The following is a 17,923-nucleotide window of genomic DNA, read 5'->3' on the forward strand; positions in this document are numbered from 1 at the left end:
CTGTGCCCACTTACCTCACACTAGTGTCAATGTTTGCTTCTCTTCACACATGTACAACTAGTGATTTGCTCAGGGAACTGGTTGTCAGAACTCTTGATTCTTCCACTGACCCACTGTTTGATTTTGGCTCACTGAGCCTTATTTCCCCTGTCTATAAAACAGATAATACCTGCCTACCTAGTCACAAGAGTCTTCTGAGGCTTAATCAATGGTTTTAAAGCACTCTGTGATCCTTGCATGAAAGGTGCTATTCTAAGTGATTTAGAAACAGTATTACAGGGAAGACTAGGCTCCTTTTGTGCCTCTCTCTCTCTAGGCAAGTAGAAAATCATACGCATGGCTATATACACATTAATATTTGTGCAGTAAAATTAATTTTAAAAAGGGAGGTTACTGCAAGTGTTAGTTACTCTCCAATAAACTCACCATTTTTTTCTACTGGTACATGGCAACTAGGACATGGTTTAGTTGTTTTCTTGATTGTTTCTCTGGATGCCTCTTCCCATCGTGCTTGCATGGCTGCATGCTCATCAATCATATATCCCTGCAAAGACAGAAGCAACTGTGAGTACAATATAGCCAGTGAGTCAAGATCTGTAGCATGGTTGGGGCTATTTACTAGAGTGACACAGACGGGAGGGTCTGAAAGTTCAATAAAACTGAAGTCTGCTGGAATCTTGCCCCTGCTGCCTCATAATTCAACCCATTTTGGTATGACAGAGAAAAATATTAAAATGGTGGAAAACTGTTGTGTCATGTACAGTACAGTTGCAGGATGGAGATAGCTATTTGCCTCTGCTTTGCAAAATGAAGCAAGTTCCTTTGTTTTTGAGTTCTAGATTTTATTCACATACACTATATTTCTAGTTACGTGCACAGCTACCCTAATAAAAGGTTAGAGAACAGGCACAAGAATACTGGAAAGGAAATAATAAGAAACTGATGAAGAAGAAAGAAAGAAAAGATCCCTCCAAATAGTACAATGTTGATATCAAGAGTCACCATAGAGCAGGGGTCTCAAACTCAAATGACCCCGAGGGCCGCATGAGGACTAGTGCATTGGCCCGAGGGCCGCATCACTGACACGCCCCCTTGCTGCCCCTGGCCCCACCCCCAATCCACCCCTTCCATGAGGCCCCGCCCCTGCCCTGTCTCTTCTCCACCTCCTCCCCTAAGCGCGCGCAGTTTTAATAAATATATACACTCAGTAATGCACCTCACTCAAAGGACAAAACACGCACTTAGATTTACTGCCTAAGGCTCTGGGAGGGAGTTTGGGTGGGGGAGGGGGTCTGGATGCAGGCTCTGTGCTCGATGCAGGCTCCAGGCTGCGGCAGGGGGTGGGGGTGCAGGCTTTGGGACGGAGTTTGGGGATAGGAGGGAGTGCAGGGGTGAGGGCTGTGGGGCTGAGGGCGAGGGGTACATGATGCAGGAGGGGGCTCAGGGCTAGGGAAGAGGGTTGGGCTGTGGGGTGAGGGCTGTGGATGAGGGGTTCATGATGCGAGGGGGCTCAGGGCTAGGGAAGAGGGTTGGGCTGTGGGGTGAGGGCTGTGGATGAGGGGTTCATGATGTGAGGGGGCTCAGGGCTAGGGAAGAGGGTTGGGCTGTGGGTGAGGGCTGTGGATGAGGGGTTCATGATGTGGGGGCGCTCAGGGCTGGGGCAGAGGATTAGGGTGCGGGGGGATGAGGGGTTCATGATGTGGGGGCGCTCAGGGCTGGGGCAGAGGATTAGGGTGTGGGGGGATGAGGGCTCTGGCTGGGGCTGAGGATTAGGGTGCGGGGGGATGAGGGCTCTGGCTGGGGCTGAGGATTAGGGTGCGGGGGGATGAGGGGTTCATGATGTGGGGGCGCTCAGGGCTGGGGCAGAGGATTAGGGTGTGGGGGGGATGAGGGCTCTGGCTGGGGCTGAGGATTAGGGTGCAGGGGGATGAGGGGTTCATGATGTGGGGGGGCTCAGGGCTGGGGCTGAGGATTAGGGTGCGGGGGGAATGAGGGCTCTGGCTGGGGCTGAGGGTTTGGGGTTGGAGAGGCTCAGGGTAAGGGAAGCCTGCCTTGCCAGTACTGGCGGAGGGCAGGCACTAGGACCCTGCACCCTAATCCTCAGCCCCAGCCAGAGCCCTCATCCCCCCACACCCTAATCCTCTGCCCCAGCCCTGAGCGCTTCCCTTCCCCCCCCCGCCCCCGGCGGGTCCCGCTTCCCTTCCCCCTTACCCGAGCGCGTCTCCGGCGGTCCCGCTCAGAGCCGCGTGGTGAGGGGGCGGGGCTGGGAGCTCCACGCCGAGCGCAGCGCTCAGCCCAGAGCTCCCAGCCCCGCCCCCTCCCCACGCGGCTCGGAGCGGGCGGGGCTCAGGCGCTCGGACGGAGACTCGGCGCTCTATGCGCCGAGGCTCCAGGAGAGGGGCGGAGGCGGGAGCCTCCGCTTTTCTCTTGGGGGGCCCTGCGGAGCTCCCCTGGGGAGCTCCGCGGGCCGCAGGGAAGAGCTCCGGGCCGCATGTTTGAGACCCCTGCCATAGAGCATGCATTAAAAGTGACTCCCACGTTTGTCCTATTTCTGATTGATACAAAATTACCTGATCTACACAGGTGCCCTACTTGAGAATGCCTTAGCTATCTCTGACCTATAATCATGATACAAGGACAAAAGGGGTGGTAATGTCAATACATAACTTGTATAGTTCAAGGTTTGGAAAATAGATAGCTGATTTCCTTTGAAATATTACTGTGTAAAAACATTAAATCATCTACAGTTTCTGGCTTAAGTGAAGTATGATTCTCATTAATTGTGTAACCAGAGACTGAGAAGGCTCTCTCGGAGGGTGCACTGGATGCAGGAATGGAATGCACAGACCATTCAACTCGACTGAGCAGAGGAAAATTGTACTTGTGTTGTCTCCACTACTCCAGCAGTTGCACATCTTCATTCTTTGTCAGCTTCAGGGTGATATACTTTGACACTTCATTATTGTCACTTTCACACTTGCTATCCAAATCTTCAAACTCTGTATATGCCCATTTTGTCTCCTCTGGTGATGGTGCCTGTGTACCTGACGAAACCAGCGTAACATTTTCCTCCAGCAATGAGACAAGCTTCTTGGTCTCTTGATAAACTTCCTGTCTCTCCTCTCCAGTGAAAACTTTCATCCCCCACGTTCATGGGTGCAGGAAAACTCCTACTCTGTGCATAGGCTTGATTTCAAACTTTTTGATGAGACATTGCAAGGCTTTGGATTTGAGCTGACTTCTACCACTGATGAAGATAGTCTAAGTATGGAAATGCTTTTTCATCCTTTCGTGGTTAGTGGGCTATGATGACTGCTCTAGTGCATCTGATGCTAACTCTGTTAAGATGCTCAAGGTGTTGCAATCAAAGCTATCAATGAGCTGAGTAGTCCCCTTTTCTGTCAAAATTTCATATACTCTGTCTCACTGCTCCTCGATTGTCTTAAACGTGTGTAGTTTGCTGTTCCATTATGTTTCTACATTTCTTTTCAGAGACTTCTGTAGTCTGCTTTGAAGTCCAAAACTCCTGACGTACATAATAAGATATCAGCTTGTGTGGATAAGTTTGGTTACTGCTTCCTCTTTCTGGTTTCCCGGTTTGGTAGTGTGCTCAAGCATGGTATTTATAATGTGCGATGAGCATCTTATTCACACACAGGACTTAAAAGCTGCAACCATGTTCACTCCCTGGTCCATAACGAAAACCCTCTGGTTGGTAATGCTGCGTATGGCAAATCTTCTGAGTACCTGAATCACAGCCGATCAACTGTTCTCTGCAGTTTTGGGTTTCCCACTGTCAAACTGAGTCACACAAAGCGCCCACTCCACTGAACTGTTTTGACTCTATGTAACGAACAGTTACTCCCAAACAGGCAACATTTCTGTAATCATCCATCCACAGATTGAGGGCAACCTCTCCACCCAATGTGCTAAGAACATTTTTCAGCTCCATGGAGATTTATTTTCTTTTTTCCTTCTGCCACAAGTGCAGCATGCTGGGCTACAGTTGTGGAATGTGGTATTAGTGCACCTGCATCCATTTGACCATATTTGGCACCCATGCTAATCAAACATTAAGCATATGCAAGGAAGCCCTCACCTGTTGAATGGTGATTTGCTACCTCTTAGACTTCATGGACTTTCAGAATGCTCAGTGATTCAAAGGGGGGTTGCTGGTGCCCAGCACAGACGCACAGAGGATGTGCAAAGAACAACGCAGAATAGACAGGGATGGGTGGAGCCTTGTTTGTGTCCTAAGCAACATCTTACAGGAAGAGTCAGATACAGCGCACTTCTAAAATGACTGCTATACAACTGTACATTAGTAGCTTCTCAGAAACAAACAAGCAGTTATTGCAAATAGTGAAGAAAATGTAATATTAGTCCTGCACCTGCCTACTCTTTACAGTAGAATGACCTAGGACAGCAGTCTGAACTGCCTCAGAGAGGTAAGGACGCTGGTTTCAGCACACAACTAGAAACTAGGAACATCTGAGTCTTAATCTGGCTCTCATACTGACTCCCTTAGTGGGTAAAGGAAAGTCACATAACCTCTCTGCTTCCATTTGCTGACCTGTACAATGAGAATCACAGTATTTACTTCACAGGGTATAGTGAGAGTTAATTACCTACTGACTGTAGAGACAATTAAAGATGAAAAACACAGTATAAGTAAGTACTATCATTGTTTATTGTGTGTGTACACTAATATCTGCATGAACGAAACAGGTGTATTTTTTGGATTCAATCCAACAAAACTTGAATGGCAATGTTTTACTTAAATTGAGCTAATCCAAAATTATACAATTCAATGCTCGGAGGTGTTCTTTTCCCACATCTCAGTTTTCTTTGTTGTGACCTCATAATACCCAGCGCTGCGCCAAAATCTCTCATGCCAAATTGTTAACTTGATTTGTATCACTTGTGTTTGATCTTGATTTTGAAAACAAATTTGAATTTGGGAGAGGATCAGTTTACAAGTAATTTAAAAAAACAACTTTCAAGTATGAATTTGCATACCATTCAATAAGACAGACCAAATTGACTTTTTAAAAGACTAAATGATTGCAGTGGGAAAACACCAGTGTAAAGAGTCTATTATGAAACAGATGCAACAGAATAATATTTTCAGTCTATTAGAGCTTTAGACACCCTCCCAACCCTTCTCTGATAGCAAAGTTAAAAACCACTAGTTATAGGAAATAAATGTGACTAAATGGCCCACAGTGACCCTGTTCTTCCTGAATCAGTAAAGAGATCATATCCTCCGGATGAGTCAGCCTCAAGCATCCAGATTCTTTACACATAGTTCTCTGGGTACAATGCTAGAATACATATATATTTTCATCTAGTTTATTCCACAAGAGGAACAATAGAAAAATAAAGACAATTTCTATAGCATTGGGGATATCTGTAAAATACCAAGGACTGACTCCATCTTCTCTAAGTGACCCAGCAGAGAATAAGGAGCATTTTTCACAGTGTAAACAAGCAGATAGAATATGATGTCTGGAATACTATTGAGCAGAAAAGGACCTGGGAACTCTTCGTGTGATGCTGTAGCCAAAAGGGCTAACACAATCCTTAGATGCATAAATAGGGGATCCAGGCAAAATGTCAATGGAACGTGAAGAGTGACTTTTGATGCTGCAAAATAACCTTCATAAATTGCTTCATATTTTTACAGAACCCTGTGGAAGTCCTACAGAGCATCTACAGTTACGGCTTAGGAGTTGCCAGTGTACTGCAGAATACTGTGGCCAAAAGGAAAATGATCCTAATGGAAGATCAGATTGCTATGAGATTCAACAGACCGAAAGGGGCAGGAAAAGGAGTCAAGATGGTAGCAAAATAGGTCTGAAAGAAGCAGTTCAGTGGTAGAAGTAGAGGTGAGGGGGAGAGAAGTGAGCTTTTTGTTTCTGTTTTATATCATTAAAACTCCCCTGTGGTATTGCAGTCTCGTACTATAAAACAATTGAGGGCTTCTGAAGACAATATAAGTACATAATACTGTGAAATAACCTGATAACACACACACTGGAGTTAACATTTCTGCTAGTCTGTGACTTATTTGTCTCCATCCCAATAGTATTCTTACATACATTTGATTTGTCCATTATCACATACTCTGGTCTTTTAGTTTCAGTTTGTATGACCAGACTGAGCCAAAAGAGAGAAAAATCAAAGAATACTGCAAAATTACTGGATTTTTTTCCTTCCTCCTCCTTCTCTAGGACCATCCATTGCCAACAGATGAATGCCCCTTTCAAAATTGACTTCAGTGGTACTAGTGCACAGCAGAAAAACTCTGAAGTTACTTGCCTTATGGGTCTTTGAAATGGTGTTAAATGCTGCAGCTGCCTGACATGCATATAGGTTTTACTGAGAAAGAATGAGATCAAGAGAGCATGTGCACAGGCACCAAATCCCTGTTCTCCTAGTACACCCAGAAGGTATGCTTAATTAGAACAGAGTCTTCTCTGAAACAAAGAATTTGTGGGGAAGATCCAAAGCTGCTGTAAATCAGCATAGCTCCACTGAAATCAACAAATCAGCATAGTTCCACTGAGTTACACTAGCTGAGGATCTGACCCAGAAAGCCCAAGCTGCCTTAGAGATGCAGTATGGTACTATATGGCTAACTCTACTGGAGACAGATGCAGATGTATTTTATTTGCCCAGGACACCCAGAGGAGTTGCTAGGAAATCAAGCATTATAGGCTAGCTTGCAGCTCAATAAGCATTACTGTTAGCCTTTCCAAGAAATGCTTTAAAAAACGTTTCAGTAGACTGCTTGACGACACTCACTCTCTCTCTTGGTAACAATGATTCATATTATAGTTAAACATGAAATTGTTTTGATCTCGCTTTCACAGAGTTACAAACAGCAGACATTTAGACCAAATACTTTATGCTCTCTAAAATAGCAAGTATTTGGGACTCCTACCTTTAATATTAAACATCTGTTCAATTTTGATTTTGCTTCTAATTTAATTACTGTACTTACATAAACTTAGAGAAGCATGTAGTATGTATAGATGAATAAGGAGGACTGGATGGCTCAAGAGACTGGTAATAGAACATGGGTTTTTTCACCCAAGGCCCCTGGTGAATATCTCACCCATGCTAACAGTACCTGAAGGTTATTAACATCTGATTGCTGATTGGGGGCACAGCTGAAATGAGTTCACAATCTAATCTTGTTCCAGTTTTTAGTGGAGATATATTAAAATCACACACACACAAAAAATCACAGTTGGTACTATGTGATCTCTCAACAGACTACACAAAGACTATTAGGAGACTGAGAACTATTTTCTTGTGCCAGAGTTCAGGTCAAGTCACATTTGTACTGTGGTACAAGAAAATGCTAAAAACTATCTGATCTGCCACCACTCATTTAGCTTTCACTCTTTGCCCAACTCTATTCAGTGTTCAGCTGTACAATCTGCTAGTGTTACTAAAATACATGTTTGCAAGAGGAACAGCAGCAAATAAGGGATATACCTCACTGATAAATATAATGAACACTGTACTACTGGATTCTGCTGTAATCCACCTCCCTCCCAGTCACATCATCAACACAGGCACTTAATGATAAAATGAACTAAAAATAACAATTCTAAAATAAGGTGATGAAATGTATGGTATAAGGGGCAGCATGGGAATTTCATTTTGTCCCACATACCTCGCATTTTAAGCAGTGCTAGTGTGGTTAATTTATCTCTAGCATAGTTTACATATGATTTGGCTCATAATTTTCAATACCTAACTGCAACACCATTGTATATAAGGCTATTTTGGATTCCTCCACAAAACTGAATTGGCCAAAGCCACCTTTTTCTCTTCAGTTAAGACTTCTGAGATGCATAGTGCTCATTCCAGTGAGCAGAAATTACTCTAGTTCTTCTTCCCCTGGATTATTTAAATCATCAAGAAACCCAGATGCACTGGATTAGCAGTAGGCAGTTATTAGTCACTGCTGGACTTGCACAGATCATTCAATTTTCACGTTAAAGCTATTCAGATTTAAAAGGCCAGCCATTGCCAAGCCATCAGTAATTCATTGTGCTCTAATGGCTGGCCACTGCCTGCTTGCAACATCTTAAAAGTGTGTATATTGTCATGATGCAGTATGCAGACCTGAAAAATAGACTTAGAAAGGTATTTTCAAACAGCATGTGGCTATTTACACAGAGATTTTTTCCCCCTTTGGTTAGTGAGCAAGAACACATCTGTCCAAAGCTTGGTGGCAATATTTATGTATATATGTTATGAATAATCTTTATCACATGCCTTTGACTACTTCCCCTGTGCTCTACCCACTAATCCATTTAACAGGACTAGTAACATTCCAAACACTGTAATATTTTTAAAAAGGCAACTTGTTGAATGAAGTTGCCAGGGACACATTTTCTTCTTTTCCTTAAAATTATGCTTCTTTGAGGTTCAAAATGGGAAAATTTCAGTTCTGACTGCACCAGTAACATGTTTAAGATCTAATATCGTGTGACTTACCAGGGCTCAAAATGGGAACTCTATTCTGTTGGAAAGGGGAGATTTCCAGCTGCCCAGCACATGCTCATAGACCTGGAAACTCTTGAGAAATTAGAATTTAAAGCTATCTCATCCTTATCCTCCCATTGCTGGTGCCCCACTGCCATTTTCCCTCCCAAGCAAGCATCAGAGGATCTAGATATAGGACCTAGATTTATGCTGATGGAAGAGGGGTGGGGAAGATCAGAGTTGAGCAGGGAAGAGGAGTAGGTACAGCTGGTGAGAACTGTAGAGGGGTCAGGGTAACAAGGAAGGGAAAATGGAGCCAGGGAGCGGAGAGGGAAGAGAAGGAGGAAGAAGGACAGATGGTACAATGGGTGTGGCGAGAGCCATGGGTAGCAGAGTTTGAAAAATGCTTTGAGGGTACATTTGCAGTGGGTTGCCTTGCTAAGCCGCTAGAGTGCATTTCCCCACCCTGCTAGGGAGGGGAAAAAGATGGTCAGGCTTGAAAGGCAGTTACCAATGGCTTGGCAACTGCTGACTGTCTGGGTGATCCCAAAGTGTTGCTGGTGAGAATGGTGACAATAAAATATGTTTTAAAGTCAGCCAGACAACTATGGAAAAGACCCTTATTGAGAGGAGTTAGAGCAGCAGAACTTCCAAATGGGAGGGGAAGTGTAGAAATGGGAGCAATACTGGGTGATTCTTGCCCTACCTCTGAAAACTTAATACCATCATTGTGTAAGCAGAGTCAGGATGAGCTCTACCCTGACATCTGGTGGTAGATTATGGGGACTTTTGGGACTGTGGGTGATTTGGGGGTTGCTGGACTCAAGGGCCCCGAGAGAAGGACACGGCCCAATTTGCTGGGGTGGGTCTTTGCTCACGGCTTGACCTATGAACTCTAGCTGAGGTATTTTCCCAATTTAATGCTTGTTGTTTATCATGTACTTAAACCTTTTCTGCTACACCAAGACTCTGTGCTTGCGAGAGGGGAAGTATTGCCTCCTCGAGGCGCCCAGGGATGTGTGTAAGATTTTCCCAGGTCACTGGGTGGGGGCTCGAGCTGGTTTTGCATTATGTTGCGGGGAAGGGACCAGTGATGAGCTGCCAAATTTTTAACAACGGGTTCCCTCCTCCCTCCGAAATTTTAACAACGGGTTCCCTCCGGGGGGGGGAGTCGTGCCCCATCCAACCCCTCATGTTCCTTGACACACACACTCTGAGACCCCTGACCCATCCCCCCCTTCCCTGTCCCCTGACTGCCCCTTGCCGCCCCACCCAACCCCTCCTCTCATTCTCAATGGCCCCCCAGAACCCCTACCCCATACAACTACCCCTTCTCTCTGTCCCTGAGTGCCCCCACCACCTCATCCAACCCTGCTCTTTCCTGACTGCTCCCCGGGACCCTTGCCCCCATTCAATCCCCCTGTTCCCTGCCCTCTGACCCCCCCACCCCCAAACTCCCCTACCCTCTCTCCAACACCCCCTCCCTGCCCCCTTACCGCGCTGCCTGGACGTGGCTGGGCCAGGACAGGAGTCGCATGGCCGGAGCCGGAGGATGCGGCGGGAGCCCAGCGGCCAGAGCCAGGTGGCTGGCCGGGTGGAGCCAGGGAGGGCTGCGGCCAGAGCTGGAGCTGAGCAGCCGGGGCCGCCGCCACGCCCAGACCCGCGCTGCCGGAGCCCGACCCCCTGGCAAAACAGCAGGGGCGGCTGGAGCCACGGGGCCAGGCCGGGCTGGAGGTGGAGGGCCGTGTCCAGAGCCGAGCATCCTGGTAGGTGGGGGCACGGCAGGGCCAGGGGGGGTGCGGCCGGAGCCGGGCGGCCGGGGAGGGGTTCGGGGGGAGTCGGGGACGCAGGGCCGGGCAGGGTCGCGGCCGGGGAGGCGGGGACGGGCCGCGGCCAGGGACCGGCCGGGGCACACGCCCCCCTAGTTTCCTACCTTAGGGTCGTCTTCCTGGGCCGGGGAAGCCTGCTTGCTTCTCAGCCCTTCCAGGTTTCCCGCGCGAACAGCTGATTCACGGGAAGCCGTGGGGGAGGAGAAGCAAGGAGGAGCTTCATGGCAGGAGGTGGAGGTAGAATTCGCAACGGTTCGCGCGAACCGTTTGCTAAAATTAGACGCTGGACAGAGAATTTTAGCATCCGGTTCTCTGTCTGGCGTCTAATTTTAGCAAACGGTTCGCGCGAACCGTTGCGAACCGTCTGCAGCTCACCCCTGGAAGGGACCCCTATGTATTGAACCCGGCCCTTGCTGCTATCATTTCAGCCCGGCAGAAGGGTTACAATTGTATTAATCTTCATGGAAACAAAAGACTGAAGATAAACAATATTTCTCACAGGACAGTACCCTAGTGAATATTAATATATTAGAAAGTTAATCTTGCCTCATAGGTTTGTAATGAGGAAAGTGCCAAACAGAACCAAAATGAGAAAGCAAAGACAGGTAGCTATGAATCTTCAAATTACCTTCAGTAAGCCACATTGGCTCACCATACATATTTCACTCCATATAGTCCTTATACAAGTGTTTCATAGGTAGTACACATGAGTGTTGTATTGCACAGTAGCACTGGAGGGAAAAGAAAAACAATCATAGCATTCACAGTGTCAAAAAGACTATATGGCTTGACTTTTTTTTAACTCCTTTGTTTTCCTGATGGAATGAAGACAATGTGAAAGATGACATACTTAATTTTTTGTTTGTGGTACAATAGCCAGCACTGCGCATCTCCTCTATTGCATATCACAAAAATGCAAAGAAACCATTTTGTTAGTAGTATACCACCACCTTGTGGAGAAAATACAGTACTGCTACTCTCTTCCTCACTGTCCCTTAGTTCTCATCAGAAAAAAAGAAACAGGGACTTACTGTAACTGAGGTTTTTTGAGATGTGAGGCAGATGTGTATTCCAAGTAGAGGGGTGTGTGTGTGTGTGTGTGCGCGCCCTGCGTGCTAGAGCCGGAGACTTTTCCTAGCACTACCACCAGTAGAGGGGCAGCATCGAGCCTCGTGCTTGTAGCCCCTCTCCTGGCTATATGAGGCAGTGCCACGCCTTCAGACCAGATGTCCAGAGAAGACTCTGACACAAAGGGGATGGAAGGTGGGTTGGGAATACATGTCTGCATCACATCTCGAAGAACCACAGTTATAGTAAGTAACCATTTCTTCTTCTCCAAGTAAATGCAGACATGTATTCCAAGCAGGTGACTAATGAACAGTATCCCCACCTGAAAGCGGGGGTCAGAGTCTACCTGAGTAAGGATTGCAAGACTGCTCTTCCGATATTAGTGTCCACTGTGGAAGAAGCAGTGGTCACGTAATGGTCTGTAAATGTATGTACGGATAACCATGTGGCTGCCCTACAAATGTCCAATATGGAAATGTGATTGAGGAATGCCAGTGATGTTGCCTGTGCTCTTGTTGAATATGCCCGTATCTGCTGAGGAGGCATAACCAATGCTTTCTCATATGTAGTCTTGATGCAAGACATTATCCATCTAGGGATGGTCTGCGCAGAGACCGCTTGACCCTTCATGCAGTCCACATACAATACGAACAGGCGAGGCGAAGCACAAAATTGTTCAGTCCTGTTCAGATAGAAGGCTAGCTGACTGCAGCGCTGGCTGTACACCTGGCCAGGTTGGGGTGTAGCGATTGCAGCGCTGGTGATCCAGCGCTGCTAATCAAGTGTGGACACACACCAGCGCTTTTATTGGCCTCCAGGGAATAAGGAGATATCCCAGAATGCTTTTAACTAAATTACTCTCTTTGTTTTGTTATGCAGCCTCTCATTGTTTTGTTGTGAACTCCGATCGGAGCTCCGTTGAACTGCTTATCTAAAAAACAAACACTGATCACAGCAAACAGGAGCTATCTGTACCTGGCTGTGAACGATCAAATGAGAGGCAAGCAGTTTGCTTGACAGAGAAACAGCGTTGGATGCAGCCTGTTTGCAATTAAGACTAAGGGTTCGCGAACATTTTGTGATTTTTCAATCCAGGGAAGCTAACACACAGTGTTGGCTCCAAAAATCCACTCCATCTTCCCCGCTCCCTGTCACAGTACACCACCCTCCACCCCCCTCTTTTGAAAAGCACGTTGTTGCCACTTGAATGCTGGGATAGCTGCCCATAATGCAGCACTCCCAACACGCTGTAAATGCTGCAAATGTGGCCACACACCAGCGCTGGCCCTGCACAGCTGCACGACCAGCGCTGTAACTCCCAGCGCTGCAACTTTCAAGTGTAGCCAAGCCCTAAATATATCACATCAACACTGTTACATTAAACCAACCAAATCTGTACTCTCCTACACCCTTCTCTTCTGTTCCTTTAGTATGTAAATTACACCACATTTGATTTTCATATACTCAGGCTCATGGAGCCACATTCACCTTGTTCCAGCCCCTTTAGTGTGTCTGTTATACCAACTGAGACAAAATGTCTCAGTTGGTATAACAGACACACTAAAGGGGCTGGAACAAGGTGTGAATTGTATCATCTTAGATCATTGCCTCCATGTGCAAATACACGTAACAGTCCTCTAACGAAATATAGCAGATATTAAAATGACTACTCTTGAGCCAATGTACATTCACAGAACTAAGGGATATGAAAGCCCTATAAAGTAATTTTGCCCTCCTCCTATATTGGAATTTTTGCATGCCTGCCCCTGGAAAAATCAATCTCCTGAAATTTGGCAAAAAGCAAAATTTCAGGGATGTGAAACCATGCAAAATGTATTATATTTCATTGTCTCTTCTGTGATCAAAAGCTCTCATCTGGGATTCCCATGTCTTTGGTTGTTATCCTTTGCCCTACATCTCTTTTGTCCACTGCACTTTAAGTTCCACCTCTCATGCATTCACACTTAAATAAGAAAAAATATACAGTAGAGTCCTGGGTTTCATGTGCAATGTGATTATCTGGCCACGAAAAAGGCCACATAAATTATCGCCTGTCCTTCCTCCCCAAATGTGGTGGCTGATTTGAGATTAACCCAGGACCATCCATTCCACAACACCCAATGCCAGGCAGCCGGAAGCTCTCATCTTGCAAAGAACTCCATAGGGGCAGATTCTTGTGCCCGGGCAGAGCTCTCTGCATCATTGGGGTCTATGTCCTGTGATGAGAACTTGAAAAGTGCAGCTTGAAAAAAATACCAAACCTGCCCCTCTCCCAATGCAATTAAATTAAAACTAAAGAAAAAAGGAAGCTGAAGAGGTATTGAAGAATCTGGAAAATATTAATGAAGTTATGTGCAAAGTGGGGGAAAATAGGCTCCTTGAGGTAGGGGCTTTTTAACTATTTAGGTATTGTACAACACAGAGCACATCAAAACTAGACTCTTAGCCTCTCTCTCACATCTATCTGTGGAGGTCTAGCTACCAGCTCAAGGTCAGCATGGCTAAAACAATGCCCTTAATCTCCCCATGCCCTACGGGCTCCCCACATAACCTCCTCTTTACATCACTGTGGACAACACCACCATCCCAGCCAGGGCTGGATTAACTTTTTGTGGGCCTGGCGCCAAACATATTTGTGGGCCCCCCCAGGGAATGACTGTAAAAGACAGGAGATCAACACAGAAATTGTCTTGGACACAGCACATAGCTGCACAGGTTTTATTAACAATAGACTGGTGTGAAGGGTGCAGGAGCTCCCATTTGGTGCTCAAGGTGGGGGTGCTGTGTGGGAGTTCAGGAGTCAGGGCAGGGGGCTGGGTGTGTGGGCTCAGGTCGTGGGGTACTCATCGCAGGGGACTGGAGGCATAGGTGCTGACTTTTGGTTTTGCCGGTGGGTGCCCTCCCTAGGCCCCACCCCCATTCCGCTCCTCCCCCCTGCCCACCGCTCGCTCCTCTCCACCCCCTTCTCCGAGCACCTCTGCCAGTTTAGGAGGAGGCTATTTTCAGCATATTTATACATATTAGAGAAAAAAAAAAGGTGGGCGAGGTAATATATTTTATTGGACCAGCTTCTGTTGGTGAGAGAGACAAGCTTTTGAGCTTTCACAGAGCTCTTCTTCAGGAAGAACTCTGAAAGCTCCAAAGCTTGTCTCTCTCTCTCACCAACAAAAGTTGCTCCAATAAAAGATATTACCTCACCCACCTTGTCACTCTAATTTCCTGGGAACAACAGGGCTACAACAACACAGCATACAAAAATGCAAGATTCACATGAGCAGCAGCAGAGTGACCATCACACCAGGACACTCTTTTCAGGATTCATCTTAGCATAATGTCATCATCACACCAAGGAAGTAGCACTACCAGCACAATGAGATAAATATAGCCACGTGTGCATGCCAGAAATTCACAGTACAAGCACACTGGGATCCACACAGCAGGATAGTAGTGTCAGTTTAGCTCTCATTTTAGTGGGGATACACTCAGGGACTGAGTCCAAAGGTTCAGCTAAACACAAGGGCACCTGCAAATAGCTGTACTAACAGCAGGATCTACACTGGCACAATAGGAGGAGTTGCATGTCAGGGCATTAATTCCCAATCCCAGTGCAAGGCAATATGGGATCCAGGCACCAGGTCTTTAGTATCAGAATTTGTACTCCCAGGAGAGTGGGATGGAATTATAGAAGTTACAGGGGGAAAAGCCCTCTGTGATCATCGGCTCAGTCCATCTCCCTGCCAATGCAGAGCTGATTCTTACTGCATGTATTGTCCAGTCTCCTTTTAAGCCTTAGAGTTTCTAGCCGTGACACTCTATACCAGGGGTTCTCAGACTGGGGATCGGGACCCCTCAGGGGATCATGAGGTTATTACTTGGGAGGTCACAAGCTCTCAACCTCCACCCCAAACCCCGCTTTGCCTCCAGCATTTATAATGGTGTTAAATATATAAAAAAGTGTTTTTAATTTATAAGGGGGGAGTCGCACTCAGAGGCTTGCTGTGTGAAAGGGGTCACCAGTATAAAAGTTTGAGAGCCACTGCTCTATACCTCAGGGGAGTGGTGTGCTGTGCACTGTAAAAAGGTATGGAGATATACCTAGCTCATAGAGCTGGAAGGGACCTTGAAAGATCATCCAGTCTAGCCTCCTGCCTTCACTAGCAGGACCAAGTACCGATTTTGCCCCAGCTCCCTAAGTGACCCCCTTAAGGATTGAACTCACAACCCTGGGTTTAGCAGGCCAATGTGCAAACCACTGAGCCATCCCTCTCCCCTATTCAGCATTTGTAAGCCCCACATTCATCATTTGTATATATTTTTTATATAAGGTTATGATTTGCTGAAACTCACTGTTCTGTCAAAATATGTATATCATTAAAGTGTATAAGCTACGAGATTGTGCTGTATGGTGTTAATGAAATATGCTGCAAATTTGGGAGTAGTCCAGAAGGCAACTCCCCAGAAACAAGGCACTTGACCAAATGGCTGGGTGGATGTTAAACAGCCATCACCAGCCATTGTGCAGCAAGTGAATGACAATTAGCAATTCAGTGACCATCACCAGAGAATTACTCAACCCTGGGACTCAGCAATGTCTCACCCCACCCCCCAACATGATCACTAGCCCTTCCCTTAGGAGGGCAAGCAGGGGGGCACTGCACCCTGCAGGAGACCAGGAGATACCCCACCCCCCAGGCCCGTCCTGGTCCAGCTGCCTGGCAGGGGCTGGTAGTCTCAGTCTCTCTGTGCTGCGGGGGTGCAGGGGATGTTTTTGGAGATGCCTCTGGCTGAGCCCCCTGCCAGATGCAGAGAGCTGGGTCATATTAGACTTGGACTGTAAGCTCTTAGGGGCAGGAACTATGTTTTTGTACAGCACCTTGCACAAAGGGGACCTGGTCCATGGCTAGGGCTCCTAGGTGCCACGATGATGACGATGACGATGATAGTTGAAAGGATATGTGTGGTGGGGGTGGAGGGCGACTAGTTCCTGTTCAGGCACGGGGGGAGGGGAATATTTGGTCCAATGTTATCATAGGGAGAGAATAATTTTCAGGCAGACAATGGCCTAACAGAATGGCTCCAGGGAGGGTGGCGTAGCATACAAACATCTCGTTTCCCCCCATACAAGCACTGCTAAATATGCCATTTGGTGGTACATTGCCTGAATACCAGTAGCTCACTGTTGGCTGAGCCACAGAGATTTATGATCTTCCCATTCAGGTAAGAGGATTCCAGACAGTACTATGTGATCTAAGCTTAATCATTCCAAACAATAATGGGGAATAGTAGAGGAGGTCCAGGCTTAAGGCTGCTCCATATTTTGGGTCTGACTCTATTAGGTCCATAACACCTGGTGGGTAGTGCTGATGCCCTCAGAGCCAATATATCCAGTGTAAGTCAAAGGCACTCAGCACTTTTTAAGATCAGGCCTCCGAAAGGCTACAGTCAATGTAGACTGTTAACAGGAATCCTGCTGCTTGCTGGATTTATTTTGATGGCACACAATACCTATTTTAGGAACTTCTAGTACACTACTCCCATCAGTTGCTAGGGGTAGTGTAGTAGAAATTGTAACAAAAAAAAAAGGTAACACATTAAGGGCAAAATTTTCAAATGTTGCCAAAAGTTTTGGGTGTCACACTTGACAAACCTACTGTCTGATTTTCAGATGTACAGAGCTACCCATAGCTGCAATTGAAGTAAATGGGAGCCATGGATTCTCAATATCTCTGAAAATCAGTCCCTAAAAGGAGTTAGGCACTTACACACTTTTAACAAATCCCACTAGGTGCATCTTTAGGCAACTAAATCTAGCCCTAAGTCAGTAGCACCAATTCAGATACTTCTGGGGAGGGGCGCAGGAGGGAAGCAAATTCCAGCAATCCTCCCCCCGCCCCAGCAGAGACCCTGGTTCCAGTCCTGCTTGTGTCCTTTCACACCCCCCCATCCAGAAAGAACCCCAGATATCCCTCAGTGAGAGAGTCTCCCATCTCTCTTACCCACATAGCACCTGAGCCAGTGCCACCAGGAATCAAGTCCTTGGTAGACTCCCCTGTGTTCCACCAACATAAAGGAATAGCCTCCTCATGCACTAGGTTGCAACACCATTTGCCCCGGCCATCCCTCTATCTGGATGGATGGATGGGGGGGCAGGGCCAGATTTTAATGGTGTTGCAACCTCATGCGACAGGTTGTAATACCATTCACTAAAATATGTCCAGCCACTCCTCCATTTGTATGGAGCGGTGGCTGGGTCAAATTTCAGTGGTGGTGTGACCACACAGCTGGAGTGATGCTCCAGACCACTCTGGCAGCAGCTATACTGATTTAATACGGGACCACTGCTTGAAAGTGGTTGAGCCATATCTTGCCCTACCCCCCACCCCACACAGCTCTACAACCTATGGAACTTTGAGCCAATACAAAAACCTGGAGAAGGGGTGAGGGGGTGTTCACTCCCCACCTCCAAATGGTGCCACTGGCCTAAGTGTATTAGGCTGGGCACTTAGACATTGAGATACCCA

General features: G+C 46.7%; 1 protein-coding gene across 3 annotated transcripts in view; it reads right to left on the reverse strand.

Annotated features, from left to right (window-relative positions):
- Nucleotides 1-17,923, reverse strand: part of PRKN (parkin RBR E3 ubiquitin protein ligase) — a 1,207,207-nt gene that overhangs the window by 7,355 nt on the left and 1,181,929 nt on the right. For all 3 annotated transcript variants that reach the window (XM_045009067.1, XM_045009066.1, XM_045009069.1), the window contains one exon: nucleotides 427-544. In XM_045009067.1, coding sequence (XP_044865002.1) covers nucleotides 427-544 — 118 coding nt within the window. The remainder of the gene's footprint in view (nucleotides 1-426; nucleotides 545-17,923) is intronic.

This window comes from Mauremys mutica, chromosome 3, assembly GCF_020497125.1.
Source record: "Mauremys mutica isolate MM-2020 ecotype Southern chromosome 3, ASM2049712v1, whole genome shotgun sequence".
Lineage (NCBI taxonomy): Eukaryota > Metazoa > Chordata > Testudines > Geoemydidae > Mauremys > Mauremys mutica.